Source organism: Enoplosus armatus, chromosome 5 (genome assembly GCF_043641665.1).
Source record: "Enoplosus armatus isolate fEnoArm2 chromosome 5, fEnoArm2.hap1, whole genome shotgun sequence".
NCBI lineage: Eukaryota > Metazoa > Chordata > Actinopteri > Centrarchiformes > Enoplosidae > Enoplosus > Enoplosus armatus.
In genome coordinates, this window is record NC_092184.1 from 24070319 (window position 1) to 24089309 (window position 18991).

General features: G+C 42.7%; 1 protein-coding gene across 1 annotated transcript in view; it reads left to right on the forward strand.

The window, feature by feature from the left end:
• The window catches only part of LOC139284949 (calsyntenin-2-like), a 219306-nt gene that overhangs the window by 170606 nt on the left and 29709 nt on the right, over positions 1 to 18991 (forward strand). The window contains exons 6-8 of the mRNA XM_070905336.1: positions 4099 to 4284; positions 6122 to 6379; positions 7215 to 7336. Of these exons, the coding sequence (XP_070761437.1) occupies positions 4099 to 4284; positions 6122 to 6379; positions 7215 to 7336 (566 nt within the window). The remainder of the gene's footprint in view (positions 1 to 4098; positions 4285 to 6121; positions 6380 to 7214; positions 7337 to 18991) is intronic.

Below are 18991 nucleotides of genomic sequence, written 5' to 3' on the forward strand. Positions count from 1 at the left end.
TTTTCCATTTTATTGCTGCAGTGTTTCCTATTATTAAAGATAAATGCCACTGCCAAATATGTATCAGCAATATGAGGCTATTTGTATGGGTCTTATCTAAACGTAAGCTATGAAATGAGTAAACTGTTTTTGCTTTGTGGTAAGAAGGTATCTCTGTTTCTTTTTCTTAAAGGCTCATATTTCCACTTCAGTGCTTCCGCACTGTTTCAGCCCCCCCTACCTCAGGTCTAACCACACGTCTCAAAAAGAAATGTGACTTTTGGTGTGAAAGAACATCTGCTCCTGTACTCGGTCTTGTGATTTGTTTTAATGGTATGCTGCACCCACGCTCCTTGTAACTTATTTGCCCTCCTCCAATCGTGCCCATGCCTCATTATATTTGAGAGCGATGCTCTTCACACCCTCTGTTCACATTCATCATAAGCTCCTGTCGCAGTGGGGTCACTCATGGGTCCGTTATCCAGTGTTTTACAGTAAACCTTTGCGTGTAATGGGCGTTAGTGTGGTATGACTAGGTGTGGCATTCAATACACTGACCTCTTGCACTGCACACTGATACAAACTGATAATTGTGTCCTACACTACCACTACAGTAGCTTCACTTTGTGGTATTCTCCCAGTCTTTCAGGATCCAACAAAATCGACATCCCACAGGGAACTACATAGTGATCAGGACTCCCAGGAAGGACGATCGACCTCGCCAATCAGTCTTTTCCACTAATGTTACATATTGCAGGGTAATTATATTACATGGCAAGAATTCCCTACTTAACATAACAAGACTGAGAGTCTGCAGACACACTAGCTTGTGGCTTTCTGAGGCTGTAATTAGGCAAGGTAGTGTTACACTAAATGCTAATGTTAGCTGCTAACAGATTCAAACTTAAAGTGTAAACATGCTGGTGTTTAGCAGCTAAAGATTACCAGGGTCACCATCTTAGTTTAGCATGTTAGCTTGCTAGCATGTGGTAGTTAGCACCAAAAACAAAGTAGGCCTACAGCCGAGGCTGTGAAATGTTGTTAGTTTTGCAGCTAATTGGTCATAAACCACCATTTAAAATGGAGTAAATCGGATAAGTTAAAGGTTTGACCTAATGATGGCACTTAATGAAAAGTCATTGACATTTCAATCTGAACCAAAAAATTAAATCTGCTGGTGATGAAAAAAGTCAGGGGATCAACATGAATGTCTGTACAACATGTTCTGTCTATCAGATGTGAAGGTATTTCACTGGATAATTGACAATGCTGACCTGCTTGATGTCACTGGGGTTTATCCTCTGGGAACCATGAATGTCTTTAATGGCAATCTATCAAAGAATTGGCCAACATTTCCATCCTTTGAGCCACACAGCTAGTGTAGTTAAATGGGACTGATGCACCAGTAAATGATAAGATAAGCGCACTCTTTCTTCATCAAAGTGACAATGTCAAAACACAGCTGCCCAGTTGGAGTATGAATGTAAATTGCGTGCTCTGCACTCTGGCAGGAGACGGCCTACCTCTATGTAACCATTTATCTGAAGGTACCAGGATTAGTGAGCCGGTGCCGATCACTACACCCCCCCCCCCCCCCCCCCCCCCACCCACCCCCGACAAATAGACTACAGGTGTTCACATGAGATTAAAAAACTATTAAGAGGTGATGAGAGTCACCTCAGAGTCAGCACCTTTCAGTATCCCTCATGTTTGTCCAGTGCTCTCTAACCCATAAACTTTAATCACCCATTTCCAGCCTCAACCCAAGCCTTCCTCACATATCTAAATGCACACTACGTCTTCAACCCATTACCCCTCATTTATCCTTCCATGTTCCCTCACTCCTTCCCATGCATCCATAACCAGGCTCTGCCCGTCCAGCTTCGCAGTGTTAAAGCCAAGTCCTCAACAGGTCATTTGACTCCCAGTTGTCGATGGAGTATGTTATTACCAGAGCACCTGCTACACCCCCCCTCTCTCCAACCTGAATCTGAAAGGTTCAGCGTCATTCTTTTGCTCAGCATGGCATAGCAAAAACAAAGGCCAGAAAACCGATTCATCAAACACATAACTCGCTGGATTTGAAGGTGTTTGTAGCCTACTTGTATCAGCTACTCATTGTGGCATTCATTTTGAGACATTACATCAATTACCATAACAGAAGATATTGGTACTGGTGAAAATGTTGACAGCCTCCTCTAGCATCTGCATTGCATTTTACATTACATGGAATGTTTTTGATATTACAGAAAATATGCTAATTTGCTTAAAGGAGTAGTTTTACCTTCGCTAATTCACTTTCTTGCAGAGAGTTGCTTGAGAAGATCAATACATTCTTACATCTTTGTGTTCAAGATGAAACTGGAGCCAGGAGATGGTTAGCTTTGCTTAGCATAAAGACTGGAAACGGGGGGAAACAGCTAGCCTGGCTCTGTCCAACTTTTAAAAATCTGTCTACCTGCACCTCTAAAGCTCACAAATTGAAATAATATACATAGCTTATATATATAATTATATATAAGCTATATAATATATTAATCTGTGCAAGTGTGGTGTGTAAAAATGACGTGTTGCAGTTTTACAGGGGGTTATGTGCCAGACTATTTCTTGGCTGGGAGCAGTGACAAGCTTCTCATCTAGCTCTTGAGTGCAAGAAGATGCTGTTTTTTTCTGCACAAAGGGAGTTACAATTGTCCAGGTCTCTAGCAATTGCTAATGGTGGAAGGAGAGAAAAGCCAATGGCAGAAAAACTGATTAAAACTCCACAGAGGTTAGCTATGTGCTTTGCAATCATACAAAGCTAAAGGTCTGCTATCGTTACTAGATTTACTAGATTTGAGCTATGAACCTACAAAGGGGATGACAGAAAAAGGTGATGTTATTAGTAGTAATCCACAGGTGGGAGGACATAGCTGTATATACAGTGCATACAGTAATTGTGTGTGAGAGAAAGATGCAGAAATGCATAGATAAGCAGAGCCTTTTGTGTTCGTGTCCATGCGTGTGTTTTTGTTCTCGTTTAGCGCGCACCATTGTTTGTGCCTATTTTCATCACAGCCACTGACAATCCCATAGTAACAGTGCATCAGCAGCCCACAGCACTCGCAGTCTGGAGGAGGTAAATCAACTACAAAACAGATGCAGTGTGTGTGTGTGTGTGTGTGTGTGTGTGTGTGTGTGTGTGTGTGTGTTTGAGCGTGAGGTGGCGAGGAAGCGAGCACGGCAGATTTAACAGGCTGGCGAGCAACAAAGAGCTGCTCCCTTTCTTCTCCAGCCTCTAGCTCCTAGCTAGCAACGCTTGATAGATAGACGGACATATAGATGGATGGATGGGACCTCATTTGTGTGTACTTGCAAACAGCATGGATTGGATGGGATGGTTGAGAGTTTGGTGTCCAATTAATTTTGAGGTGGTACAGTTTGCTCTTGAAGAACTAGTTTCCGACTGTACAGTGATGGTGCAATGATGCTGCTGTATGACAGAAGACGGTAACTGGACTGACAGGCTTCTGACTGAGCAAATGTTGGAAATCTGTGTTGACAGCATTTATGGATATGCTGGGTGCGCTGTTTGAAACTGAGATAATGAGTGAGATGGGCTCACTGTAAACTAAACTCATATAAACAGGCAACATCAATTTGCAGTTCATTCTCTTGTTATCTCTGGAAGAGACTGTGCAAACAAACTCAAATTCACAACACAAAAGCTTGGAAAAATTAAGGGGAAAGCCAAAACATCACGGCGCAAAAAATAATAGCCTGCCTGGACGCAATTCACATCTGACAGGACAGGCAGTGACAGCATAATGACTACTGCCACTAATGCAGGTACTGGACTGCACTCCAACAACAATGCAGCCATTTCATTAGCCGGCTGCATCCTGCCAGGAGGATATTGAGTTGTGATGCCAGAAGTATCAGTGACAGTGAAAAATTGGAAATGGAGTCTTGTTTTGATGGTGGACAAAATGAGGCGATAAACGTGCAAAAACAAGAGCAACAAGTAGGCTTGTGAAAATCAGATATCATTTCAGATAATGATCTGCAGCAGGGCTGGTGTTTCTAATCTATCCTCTCTGCCATCTCTGACACTATCTCTCCATCTCCATATTTTCCCAGGTTGGAATAAGCGAGTGGACTATGAGCCAGGAACAGGAAGTAAGCAGCTGTTTTCTAAGATGCACCTGGAGACCTGTGGTGGGCCGCTGTCGTCGGTGAGGACCACAGTGGAGCTGCAGACCAGCCACATCGGGAAAGGCTGTGACCGCGAGACCTACTCTGAGAAATCTCTACAGAAACTCTGTGGTTGGTTCTGCGAAAACAAAAAAGACTTTTCCGTTGTGTTTTGAATATCTAAATTGTGCTGGTGTGACCAGAATGACAAGCAGCTTAGATTGAGTGTGCATTTCTGGCATGTAGAAGTAAATCACATGAGAGTTGGACCTGTGGCTATTGGGATGGTGGTGGATGTGTAGAATATACAGTGGATGGCTGATCAAAGGTAACTTCTGACTCAGTCTGCAAACTGAAAGTTAGTGCAGTGAATTAGAAGTAAGCTGCTGCTAAAAGCATCAGTGGAATCCGCGGTCTGAGTACCAGGGTCAGACGGGGCCTGAGGTGCCTTTCCCTGCCCTTGTTAAACCAACATCTGAAAGCTCCCGGTCCGTGTTGCTTTCTTATCTCCGCTTGTGTCCCTGGTAAACCCCTGTGCTAAATGAAGGCACCAGAATAGCAACTTAAAGCTGTGTCACTAATGATGTGACAGAGCGAGGGCATTAGCCGCCTCAGATGCAGACACGCTTTCTCCTCAGTGACTGATGAGCAGCCGAGCTGCCGTGTCGGTGCCCAGAGCACCAACAAAGCAGCCGAGCCTACCCGCTCCCCCCCTCCCCACCCACACTGCACCGCCAGCAGGGGGGCTGGAGTCATCATCTTTGACTAACGGCCTTCACAAGCCCAATTCCAGCTCATCTGAATGCATAACGTCCCTTCCCTGCCTCCCCTGGCTCCCGGTCCATGCATGGTTTACCACTAAAGAGTCCTTTTCAGGCACCTCATAATCGTTATCTGATAGCGAATTGAATAAATTGTAATTGCTTTTTTAAAGCACAATCAATTTGAGATAATGTACAAAGACATCGGGCAAAGAGAATGCTACAGCTGGGTGCTGGAGAAGTCGATTATTTACTGAGGGAATCTAATTACTGGAGTCAGACTGGCATGAGTACGAAGCAGAGAAAAACAGCTTTGCAGACGGGGGAAAAACATCAATTAATGTGCTAATGTTGTGTTATTAGCAGAAATGAACGACGCATGTTGCAATTGTTTGCCTGGACAAGGGAGACATAGTGAATTCTGTCATTGGCCATTTTTTCTCGGAACGGCATGGTTTCCGTATCGCTTTGATTTATTACCATCCGTAAGCTGTTACAAATGATTTATAAATGCGGTTTAAACGCATGAAATGCATTTTTCACTGTCACACCGAGGGGCAAAGATAGATCGGTAAGGGCATGTCAAACGCGCTGAGGAGCAAGGTGAGCGACATGGCAAAAATAACGTTTGTCAAGGTGACAGGTTGAAAACAAAGATCGTTAAGGAGACAACGTATTGAGGTTATTGTGTCAAAGGAATGATGGAGTTTCTTTTAAAGGGAAGTGGAGAAAGGGAATAGGATGACTCAATGCAACACAGTAATGATTGGTGGGTTTTGTCAGGATGTATAGGGACCACAAAACAAAAGTGTCAGCTGTAAACAATTCATGTGATTGGCTGATTCACACCATGCCCCTGCTTCTCACCAAGTCCTTGCTGTGTCTTTTCTCTCCGTGTTACCGAAGTACTCGGTCAATATGTCCTCTCTGTTTCCATAGAGGCACAGTTTAGTGGTGAGCTATGTTCTGAATTTGTGAACGATGACTAACATCTCTTTCCTTTTGAAAGTCAGTTTCATTTGCCATGAATCAATAACCACATCCTCTATCCATCTCGGCCCATTGATTACTTATTAAGCCCTGCCATCTGCCTTACTCATAAGTAATCATAGCCAAGGTTAGGCCAATATACACCGCATATCTGTCGTGATTGTTATTGACACATCTTCTGTCGCACCTCTTATTTGTTTCCACGGCGATGACCCCAGGGGCCTCCTCAGGCAGCACTGACCTTCTCCCTGCCCCCAGCGCTGCCACCAACTGGACAGCTTCCCTGGTGACTGACAGCGGCAGGGACAGTGATTTGATCTTCAGGTTTGACGGCCGCCAGGCGGCTAAAATCCCGGACTGGGTTGTACCCCAGAATCTGACGGACCAGTTCACCATAGCAACCTGGATGAAGCACGGACCCAGTCCTGGACTCAGAGCTGAGAAGGAGACACTACTCTGTAACTCCGACAAGACGGGTGAGTGTGAGCCTGACAGGCAAGAACTGACTTTCACATTCATGCACTATATTAAACGCAAAAAATATATATTGCAATTGAAGGATAAGGCTGTTCCCAAGAAAGAAAAAAATGTATTGATCCTTCTAACAAGTATTGTCTGCGTAGCCAAATATATCTTATTCCTCTGTGCCATAGAGCTCCATTGTTGCCCAAAAACACATCAATGAGCCATGCGGTCACACTGAGAGATACGTTCCTTCACTATAATGAACATGGGCACTGCGGTTTATTTTGAGTTAATCTCACATTCGTACACCATCCTGCTCCTGTTAATGCTCACTAGAACACCAAATGTGTGTTAATCCGCAGCTGAAAATAGTCCCAAACAGATGCACTTTTTACTCCTGTTTGAGTGACATTTGTTAAAAACTACAGTATCCAGCTGTTTAAGAAGGTAACTTTTACTTTTTTTGTTTAAATTAAACTTTATATTTATGACATAAATAGAGCCACAAACATATTAAACTGCATCTAATTTGAACACGGTGGTTCAAATGTGAAATGTAAACACTACGCGCTATTAATCAACTGAGTGCATCTGTCGATCCTAACCAAACCTCTGATTTGTGATTTTGGTACAATGTGCTGGGAGGACTGCCCACATCACAAAATAAAAACTGTGTGTGACAGGAAGTCAGTCATTTCCATCCATGACATTGGCTGCTGCTGCTGCTGTCCCAGTTTTGTGAGGTTTCATAAAGCTACATGTCCGGTTTGCCTGACAGTGAGTAGGTGTGATGACTTGGTTCCTTCAGCTTACTCCTCTTTCTCCCTCCCTCCCTCCCTCCCACAGAGATGAACCGTCATCACTATTCGCTGTATGTCCATAATTGCCGCCTGGTGTTCCTGCTGAGGAGAGACTTCACCCAGGTGGACACCTTCAGACCGGCCGAGTTCCACTGGAAACTGGAGCAGGTAAGACGCCGTGATGCTCTGAAACACGTATGTCAGACAGGAGAACTTGTGTGACATATAACACAAGTGACCTCAGTTTATACCTCAACTCACCTGATAAGTCAGTTATGGGGGATGAAGCGTCCAGCTTGGATTAAACCTGTATCAAACATCCACTGGGATTTAATTAATCCATGTTGGTCTGTATCTTGCACTAATAATAGAAGACTCCTGGTAAGACTTCAGAGTTCATTTACAGTGTGTTACAGAGTGTTGCATAAGGTTTATAAGAGCCACTGGTCAGTTCACAGACTCTTACTGGTTTCGCATCAGACTCTTAAAAAGCTTTCCACACATCCATGATTTTGTGTGAACCTGCGTTTCTATTTAGTGCTTGGCTGCACTAAAAATCCTCCTACAATCCCCCCAAAAAAGCCCAACCTTTAATTAACCCCAATGAATTTGGAGAACTCTCATGCCATGCTACTTAATAACCATGTAGTTTTTAATAGATTCCTCAATAAATACTTTCTTGTTGATGTTTTATTATAGCCAGAGCTGTTTGCCATTTCATTCCCTGACATCTCTAAGGAATCAAATATTTCCACAGATAAAACACTGTGTTATCTGACAGGAGATCAGAATTGGAACGGATTGCAAACATAATTTTGGGTGGCTTTTCTTTGGTTCAGAAATGTTGGTACAAGTAGGGAAAGAAATTATTTAGAAAAATACAGCCAAAGAATTTCACTGCTTTGATTTATTTAATATTTAATTAAAGCTCCATTAAGTGTAAGAGTGATTTTCATGTCGGGCTAGAAAATACAGGCTGCCCTCGTCATGTGTCACACCAACGTACGTGATGGAGACTTGGACAAACAGGCAAACCGAGAAAGAAATATGCTCGCTCCTGTGTGTGTGTGTGTGTGTGTGTGTGTGTGTGTGTGTGTGTGTGTGTGTGTGTGTAGATGGCAGCTGTCTGTTGATCAAGGATGCCGTCTTAAAGTCAGACAGGTCACCTCGACTCGCGAGGACATTTGATTCAGAGGAGAGGCGCACAGCTGAGCCTGGCCATCCAGATGCAGCACCCAAGGCTAATTTGATCAGACAGATCACTGGTCTTGATTGGGGGGGGGGCATGACAGAGGTCATCCATCAGCCTCCTGATGGCACATGGCGTGCGTGAGGCATCGTCTGGAGGAATTAAGACACAGGGTTCCCACAGAGTATCAGTCATCCATTCCACGTTCTCTCTGGTGCAGTGAAGGTGTTACGTGTTACCTTTTAAACATTGTCAATATTCTAACGATCAAATGATTGAATATAGATTAGGCTGGATTTTGACAGTTTTTTCAGAGGTTAATTGAACAATTTAGACGGTTAATTCTGAGGTCTAAATTGATCTCAGCTTATTGACTTTATTCAATGCAGGTGATAAAAGTTTCTATGGACTCTGCCGGCACCACATACATCTTTGGCTGCACAGTAGCTGTTAAACTGTAGGGATCCCTGAGCACGTTTTGAATCTCCTTTTTTCTTACGTCCTCCCTCTCATCTTCCTCCCTCTTGTTAACAGTTGTCTCTGAAACCCCGGGGCATGAAAGGAAAGTTTCATTAAGTCGCTATCTCCCCTCGCCTTCTCGCCACTTTCTCCTCTAATGTATTTTAAACAAAATGAACTTCTGAATACCTCCAACCCAGAAAACCCTTCCGCAGAAGAATCTCCTCTTCTCCCGGCATTATTTTATCACAGAAGTCCAATTAATTTCTCATACAATCCAATCAGGCATTGCGAGTCGCTACATAATGACTGGAACGAGGGGGGGAGATGGTTGCAGATATTAGTTTTACCTGCTGAAAAAAATGAGTGTACTATCTGTTAATAGCAGACAGAGTAGTTTAAGGCAGCGTGGCTTTATACGCACAGGCCTATTGTGTTCAGTGTGATTCAGTATTATAAGCTTTGCTGTCTGAGCTGTGTGCATTGTTGAGAGAGATGGGCTGAGGTTTTTTTATTGACTTGAAGAGATTTGCATTGAGCTTGTATTGGACATGTCTTCTGTGCATGCTTTCATATTCTTTAAATGCAGAGTTACGTTCAAGCGTCTCAAAGGAGGAGACTGTCAATCTTGAGTCTGTTTTCTGCATGAGCCAGTGCTGAATGAGCCCCTGCGTGTGTTATAACTATGTAGAAAATTGGATTGAGTCTGCACGGTCCAGAAAAATAGCCTGTGGCACACACACACACACACACACACACACACACACACACACACACACACACACACACACACAGGTGTCCAGAAAAGTCACCAGCAGAAAGAGTGACTAGTTCTTCAACGGTGTATTAACAGAAAGTGAGACTTTATTATTCTAGTGATCTAGACATAGCTAAGCCTTTTAAAACAATAGATCATCCTCATTTTATTTGAAGGATGCATGCTGTTGAAAATGATGTCTCTGGATTTCTTTTGATGTTAGTATTTTGAACTTTTTAAGCTTTAAAGGGAAATGACTGTCACAATAAGCCAGCAGGGTAACAAGAAACACAGGACCCAAATGCAGACGCCAGAGGCAGAGATTGTTCAGTTCAGTGATTTTATTCACACTAAAAAGGTAAGCGTAAGGGATGGTGAGGCAAAGGTCAGTTCTAGAGAAGCAATCCAAACAGGCAAACAAATCCAACAGGCAGCAGGCAAGAATCAAAATACGGGCAACGTCCAGGAAAACAAAGCAAAGATCCAAAAACACAAGAGAGCAAAGCGAAGGCTGGAACACTTGACTGAGGATACGTAGACGAACACTAAACTAACTAACAGACTATCACACAGGTGGGAAACACACAAGGGCAGGAAGTGAAGTGTCTGAAATGAGAGAAGAGGTGAGTACTTCAAAATAAAACAGGAAGCAATTCATGAATGACAGGAAACAAAGAAATTCATAACCTAGGGAGCAGATTGTGACAATGACCTGAGTCTTAATTGTCATAATTAAGGCCGCTCTGAATATACAGTAGGTACATGCTAACTTTGTGTTACAGACTCAAAACAATGTATATGTGGCCGAGCAGCGTGAGCCTCCTAAGGCTTTCTGAATATACTTAACACTTCTGGGACAACTAACCAAACAGCTGCCTGTTCATCTGCACATGCAGTTTTGTTTACATGTGTGACGCTGTTGTTTTAGCATGTTACAATTCATAACAACTACCCACAGTGGCTGGTTCTTCAGTGAACTATAGGAGGAGTCGAGAGTCATTTCAATCATTTACAGGATGAAGCACAGATGAAGTCTAGTAACTGCCACCAATAACAAAGTTTTACCTTAAATGTTGTCACCCAAAGAAACAACAACATAAACAATCATTTGCATTGGTAAATCATTTGAATGACTATTTTTGGGTTACATTCCACATTTTGTGCTGCAGTGCAGTGGTTCATGAAATGCTGACGGGGTTCATGTCTGGCCCATTAGGACCATAAAAGGTAGAATTTCTCTTTGGGGCTGGTGAGAACTAGTTGTCAGTGGTTTTTCACTGCCTCCATGTTTCCGTGGAGTTTGATAATGTGTCCCACGTAGTGAGATAAATGGAAATGATCGGTGTACAGTTAGAACAAAGCCTGCATTGTGTCCTCATCTGGCAGGGCATAGAGACTTTGGCAAGAGGAGGAAATCAATGAGAAGTCACCTCCAGCCATTTAGCATCACAAAGAACAAGAAAACCCCACTTGGATAATTGAGATCTAAATGATGTTTCCACCAGGAGTCTAAATTGAATGTGGAAGTGACATCATTACCTTCGGCTATCCCGTGGAAAACACTTAAGGAAAGCAATCAAGCAAGGGGGGGACTTTTTCTGATTTTATAAGTGGACAGAAGTGGGAGATATAGAATGGAATCTGTTACCGTCCATGCAGAGTATTTATGGCAGGTTTAAAGGCCTTTGTGTCCGTAACGGAGTCAGGGAGAGTACAGCTATCATAGCTTATTCACTGTGTTGATGAGACTGAGCCAAAACAGTAAAGTTGAGGGCTGTGAAACCAAAACAATGAGCTGAAAGACGCACCAAAATGCACCATTGAGCTGAGGGGAGGTGCAGAGGGGGGTGATAAGTCTCTGTGGGTTCATCACTGCGAGAGACGCCTTTCACATGACACACAGTCTTTTGTAACATTGCTCTCACAAAAATATTTACTAGTGCAGCTTTAAATTTAAGGAGATACACCCTCTTCAACTCAGAGGTCTCATGCTTTACTCGTTAGCCTAACCTTAGCAACCCACAAGGTATACTTTATACTTTTCATTTGTTATAACTTTTGCAGTTTTCTCAAGAAACTATTACATAATCATTATATTCTCCTCCTATTGTCCTGTTAGGTTCAGGTAGTCTAGTTTAAGAAAAGTACATGAATTGAAATGGAATTGATTTGAAGATCAAGGACCTGCAAGCAAACGAAAGTAAATGATGGTTTATGATACCGATTCAATCACTTTTGTCTTTGGTTATTGATTCATATGCTCCTTTCTCCGTCTCCACATGTGGGTGTAAAAGCTAGCGAGCGCATTTCAAAACATTCACTCACGTCCATTGTGCAGATCCACAATGGCTGAATGTATTCTCAGTCATGACAGTAAAAACAAAATGGAGAACAGCATATTTTGTTGCCAACCACTTGGCATGATCTTCCCCCCCACAGTTGCCTTCTAACTGGTCCAGGCTCATTGTCAAAACAAACATCTCTTGAGCACGATTTGAACGCCGAGCATCTGGCATTTTCAAATTCCTGATGTGCTGCTGTGGACTGCTGTCGTCAGAAACTCCTTGTTAGTAAACTACGGGATCTTTAGGGAGCGCACCACCTGATGAGGTTAGGAAATTATGTTGTTTTATAATTTTTTTAAAAAGAAGAAAAAAAGATGCTGTTTGCACAACATCTGTCTCTCTCGCTGGCTGTCTCTCAGGCCCAGACCTGCTATGAGGAGCACAAACCATCACCACAGAATTGAATAATAACACATGCTGCTGTCTCCCATTTAACACCAAATTAATGTGAAAATGAGGGTGGCCCGTCCGCCCCGGCCTTCTCCCTACGTGGCCTGACTTCCTTTCCTTTGCTCCTGGCATAATCATTACGACTGCTAGAGGGCTTTCTTACTTACTTTCTTACTAGCGGACTTTTTTACAGCTCATGAATATATTTTAGATTTCCATGTTTTAGACAAATCCTGTAGTTTGTGTCCAGCATTAATCAATGAGAGTGCAAAGCCATGCAAAAAATATGTCAGGTCTTTCTCTTTCTTACCATATCTGTGCTGCTGTTTTACGTCTTTCTGTAACACACACACACACACACACACACACACACACAGCATTTCTCTCCTCATGGGAGTGGTCCTGTTGAATGATAGATGACTCCTACTAAAGAGCCTGCTAAATTTAGAGCTCTGCTGCACCAACTGGCTCCAAAGAGGGTGATGGGCACACACACAGGGTTTTTGAAGGCTCTTCCTGACTGTCTGTTTCATGTAAATGAAGAGACCAGTTTGAACCCCCGTCTGTCTTTTGTCTGTCCACCTGAGTCCCCTGCCCACTTTTTTTTTGAGATACATAGATGTTTTTCTCTGTGTGTGTGTGTGTGGCCAGAGCCATCATCTAGCTCTGGGTCAGGACTGAGATCTCACTGTTTACCCAGCTCAGGGCTAACATCTCACAGCTTTACTCACAAATACTGTGACCGCTGTCCAGCTGCACCTCGAGAGTGAGGGGGAGACTTACAGTGGCCTTTACACACCATCGTCCATGACGCGCTACCTGTAAAATTGCACCAAGTGGAGCGTACAATTCTTCTGTGTCAAAATCTCTCTGAAATACGGTGGTCATCAGAGCGTCCATCCCCTCTCTGGTAGTCACACAGCACATATTCACAATAAAACAGTGGATTTATCGCTAACAACAGAGTCGCTATCCCTGGATTTTTGATATTGATTGTCAGTCATGCAAATGGCCTCGTTTATATTCAGGTGGAGGATCTTATTGACAGCAGGAATCAATAACCACGGAAAGATGAAAGGGTAGAGACACAGGACAGAGGAAGTAAAGGAGCGAGAAAAGAGATAGAAAAGGTAGGAGGAAGAGAGAAACACCTCAGGGGACTGACATCGAAAGAGAAAAATAGGTGAAAGAAAGATAGAAGAAAGATAAAGATGGAGGCAACGCAGGGAGGAAATGACTGAAATGGCTTCCCACTAGGACAGACGCATGCCAATACATAACATAGTAGCTGGAAGAAATTGATAGACAATAAACAATAGAACAACAGTCCTACTTCTTACTGCTGATATCATTCAAACACAGTCTGTCTGCGACATTTGGTGAGACGCACAGGGTGACGTACCGATTCAGCCACGCAGGGTGTAAGCAGCCAAAATAATATGCAAAATAATAATTTAATAAGTGTAATCGGAGCAGGCAGGTTCCGTGGTTGCAATCCTCTCAGTATGATATCACTCGTTCATCACAGACAACATTATCGTCTCTTATCATATTCTGCCGAGGTGTCTCTCCACCTCCGCTATCACAGTCTGCCTCTCAAATGAAATCAGCCTTTATTACAAACACACTTTCCAAAACCCCGTTCCATGCAGTTTTCCATCATTTTTATTTCTTTCCCATCCCACCATCCCTGGGTGATATTACCTCCCCTTTATGAGAGCGGGAAGTACTGTAGGTCTTAGATAGGTGGAAATCGTGCTGGAGAGGCCACTAAATGACAGGGTGGAGGAGCAATGGCTTTTATTACCTCGCTGACTCTGACTCTGTGTGTGTGTGTGTGTGTGTGTGTGTGTGTCAGAGTATCAGTGACGTGCAGAGTGGTATAGATAGTTGTGTGTGTGTGTGTGTGTGTGTTTGTGTAATTGTGCACAGTGATGTGTGTCAGAGAGTGGATGGTGAGACTGCATGTGCTGCAAGATATTTTCTTAGTTTGTATCCAGCAGAGGTGTTTAAGTTTAAGTCAAGCCGTTTTGTGACTGATCCAAGTTAAGTCTCAAGTCATTTGAGACAAGTCCAAGTCAAGTCTTCAGTCATTTATGACGTGTTCAGCTCTAAAATCCTTTGAGACAAAGTCTCAGATCAGTTAAAGTCAAGTCCTTCGTGCCACAGAGTAAGTCTCAGGTCATTTTAGACAAATTCAAGTCTGACTTCATTAGTGACAAGTTCATGTCAAGTTTCGAGTCATTTGAGTCTTGTAGTAACAGATATCAAGTCATGCTTTAAGTCAAGTCTCAAGTCATTTGTGTCCAGGTCAAGTCAAGTCTCACGTAATCTATGATAAACTCAATTCAAGTCCTTTGTGTCCAGGTCAAGTCTTGAGTAATTCATGACAAGCCCAAGTCAAGTCCTGTGAAAATCTCAAGTCTCAAAGCCTTCATGACAAGTTAAAGTCAAGTCTCAAGTCATTGATGGCATGTCCAAGTTAAGTCTCAAATCATTTGATATGAGCCATGTAATAGCAAGAATAATGTCTCAAGTCCCCGAGGACAAGTCAAGTCACAGTTGTTCTGAAGATAGAAGAAGAAGATAGAAGTCAGTTGAAAGTACCTCAGTTCACTTGAATGCTGACGACCAGTATTGAAAGCTGGGTTGATAATGTTTTATTCATTACTAATAGAGCTAATAATTCAATATTCCAGCCTGTTGCTGTCATACTCATTTTGTGTTGTCCCACGATGTTATAAAACTTAAGACTTGAATGTTTTTGGTTTAAGTCTCAGGTCAGTTCAAGTCTTTAGCCTCAAGTCCTCCTTTGTGTGCAAACCTTTAATATCTAGTAATTCTGAGTGTGGAAAGGTGTGTATTTGTATGTGTGAGTATATGGATGAATGGAAATATGTTAAATGTATTTGTGTATGTTCCTGTGTGTGTAGGTGTTTGTGTGTATTATGTGTACAGTAGGTCCGTGTGTGTGTGTATTGTACAGCAGCTGTTCACACATTAGCGTGTCCACAGTACGTGTGTGGGTGTTTGTGTGTAACTGGAGACCTTTGTTATCACTTTGTGGTAAAAGGGAGCGCAAAAGCCAAATACAAGAAAATAACAGCACAGTAAAAGCTTCTGTTCTGTGCCATTCATCATATTAATCTGGACCAAATGGGTTCGCTGAATCCTCTCTTCTTCCAGCGAGTCTCTCCCTTTACCCTTCGCCCTTTCCTCCCTCTCACTTACTTTGTTTTTTTTTCCTCCCCCGATTTGTCTTACTTTCCGGGCAAATAACACTCCCAAACTCTCCACCCAGACTTTCTGCCTACCCAAATAGTTTTTAAGAGAGAAAGTTTATGTGCAGTGCAGCTCTTCCCTCCTCCACTGGCTAAAGCACTTCCTGGATTGAGGGTGGCTGTCAGAATCGGCAGTGAAGATTTATGGTGCACATCCCACCCTGACCTTAAGTGTGGTAAGAGAGAAGGATGAGAAAGAGAGATGAATTGAGGAAGAGATAAAGACGGAGAGGCGTAGGAATAAGTGAGCCTGGTAGAGCTCTGGTAAATTTGGCGTAGGAGTATCGGCGGTGCGCGTGTTATCAGGGTTTAGGTAATCAAGAGGAGGCGTGTGATGGATGTAGTGTGGCAGTAGGCGAGATGGCACAATGCCCCCCCCCCCCAAGTCTGTCTCCTCCCACCGCTCTGCTAAAGGTCTGCTGCAACTTTCACCACTGCTTGGGTCGTACTGACAGTTTGAACCTTCGGGACTATGTTTTACTTTAGTTGTTTTCTCTCTCTGAGGCTGCTGTTGTTCTGTTGTTACCCGACTCTTCCCCTTCACCCAGACATCCACCTTCCCTCACTGTCACAGTCTTTTCCTCTATTGTGATATATACTGCTGTGTTTACAGCAGCATATACAGATATACAGAAGTCACCCAGTGGCTCCAGACGACAGTGACTCACTACGTCTGCCAGACCGATGCAACAAACAAATCCAGCATCATGCCTGCGTTAATTACTGCCTTACAGGGAATCAGCACTTTTACCCCCTACTATACTATGATGCCCGTACCTGCTGCTGCCAATCACCACGATTCAGCGGCAGAAACACCACCCGTATCTATACCTACAACACCACACAACAGAAACTTTTCTTTGAAACTTAACAAGCTTATTGAGTCATTCTCCATTTATGATAGATTATGATTTAAGACTGTTATTTTCAGAGCAGGGATGTCCGTGTGTCAGGGTCACCTGGTTGTGAAATGGTCAACATGGAAATATCTGCAAACATGGGATGAAAATGTTCAAATAAATAAATGAGGTCTCGCTCCTTACAAATCCCACTTAAACCCCTGCACACACTGTACACACAGCCGAGCCCCTGGGGCCACTGTTAGACTTTAGTGCGCTCCTATGTGGCCCTGTTCCAAACCAATGGCTGTCACACTCAGATCAGAGGGTTTCTGTAGCAACAGGCCCGAGTGTTGCAGCATGTTTGCATTGTCATACCATATCCGACCAAACTGGAGAATAAAAGGAGAAGATGATGAAAAAGAGAGGGCTTTGCTGTAAGGACAGACAATTGTTTAACTAATTATTGACCCCTCCCTCCCACCCATCCAGCCAAACAAGCCCAAAATATTGCCTGTTTACAACCTATCCACAAAGCTGAGTTTCCTAAAGTAGAAGTTAAGTAAATATTCTCTGTTTTCTAACAGAACCAAAGCATAATACTTTGGGGACCCTTGGATCCAAAAAAGAAATGATGGAGGAAAATGTGTGTGTGTTTTTAGGCAACTAGATATTTAAAGGAAAAGGACTGTCTGTGTGCTGACAGACTGATGGTGTAGTCTTTAAACAACAGTTACAAAGTGAAATAGACTTTTTGTTTTGTGATGTTCTTTTATTTAACATGCTCCCCATCTTATATCCAACAGTAAACGGTCCCGTCTTCATCTGTCTTGTCCATAAACCTGGTTTCAGCACAACAAAACACACAAATCAATTTTGAATTATAGCAGGGATTCTCTTTCTTTTTTGGGCTCTGTAAAAAAGGTGACTTATTCTGAAAAGCAACTTCAAAGTGGCCACGTTTAGGTGAAAAGCAGTGGGTAAGATGTTTAACCATTTGAGGGGTGTTGTGGCTGCCCGTTGGACTGCGGACATTAAACCACTCTGCAGTGCGTGTTCAGTATCTTTTGTCAGAAAATGACGTCCAGCTGGGTTTTAAACATTCTTTGTCAGCCTTTTTTCCTCCTCTGATCTGCTCAGCAGTTGTGTTTTCTTTGTTCCCTCCCGGTCTGCGATAGACTTGTTCTATTCATAGGAAATCATGAAGGAAACATGCAAGGTAATCAGGAGCGCTTCTGATAGATAATTAGCTGCTGTCCCACAAATCAACACCTCTCCTGAGCCCCTGACAAGCATTTGGAGGGAATTAGAAATCTGCTTAAACTGTGTTTGTGTGTTTGTGATTTACATGAGCATGTAAGCACACACGCCTGACATTGTGAGCCGCCACGCCGACAAAATGGAATTAGTCACTTAAGCTGTGGACTACATCTTGAGCCCCATTGTTTTAACCTATATTTGTTTACATTTTGACAAATTGGCACATTTAAAAGTTTGCCCAGTTAGCTATTAGCAGTTCCTGTCTGCAAAGTTCCCATGGATGTACAACTATCACTGGATTACTTTGATATTGAAAAGAACTATCAACTATTTGTCTATCAACATTTTTAAACTGACTGATTAAAATCTTATGGGATAGTTTATTTTGGTGACTTACAGGAAATGATGCTCCACTGGAGGGCTTAAAATAATCTTCATTAGTGACCAAAAAGCAAAAGCTCGTGAAGCACACAAAAATAATTAGAATGTGAGCACTAAACGTCGACAGAGAACTTGACCACAGGTTGGGGTCAAAGATCTTAAAACTTCCGGTTAGTTTTATGTGTGTAAAGTGCGTTATTGCATAAAATATTGCATAACATTTGAAGGTAAAGCCAAGCTTTTAAGCCTCGATTTAGGCTTTACTTTCCACTACTTGATGGCTGAAATTAAAAACATTTTACAGAAACAGACAAATGAATCAAGACGAAAGAAAAAAACAGACTTTTAACTAATAAAATCTTGTTCCAACAGTAGCAAATTTTCCAACCAATGAATTGACCAACCATACAGGACTGGTCATAATTCATTCAAGTGACACATACCCGTCGTACATAATGGCCATGACCAACTGTTGCGCGAGCTCTTCGTGATCACCAGAAAAGATGAATAAGGGCCAATGAGCTAATAAACTTTGACGCTAATATACGCTGACATAGTTCTGTTCATGTGGTTTCACACGCACACCTCTTTGTTCATTTGTAATAAATCGGTGTGAACCTGAAATGGACCAGAACCAAAAGGAAACAATGAATGGTTTCGGTGTTTGGGCTCTACAGAGCAAAGATAATAAAATACAGGCAGGCAGACAAGGGCTCGATTCAAACCCAGGACATTACATACTATATACATGGTCCCGTGTGCACCACTGAACCACCGGGACACCCCCCAAATTACACAGTATTTTTCTCTACTCAGACCATTCTGTTGCTCTATATAAACCCAACGGGGTGGGAAAGTCAATGTGATCAGTCTCACTAAAATTGCCATGCAGCCTAAAAACCCTGTGGATATTAGCATGTGT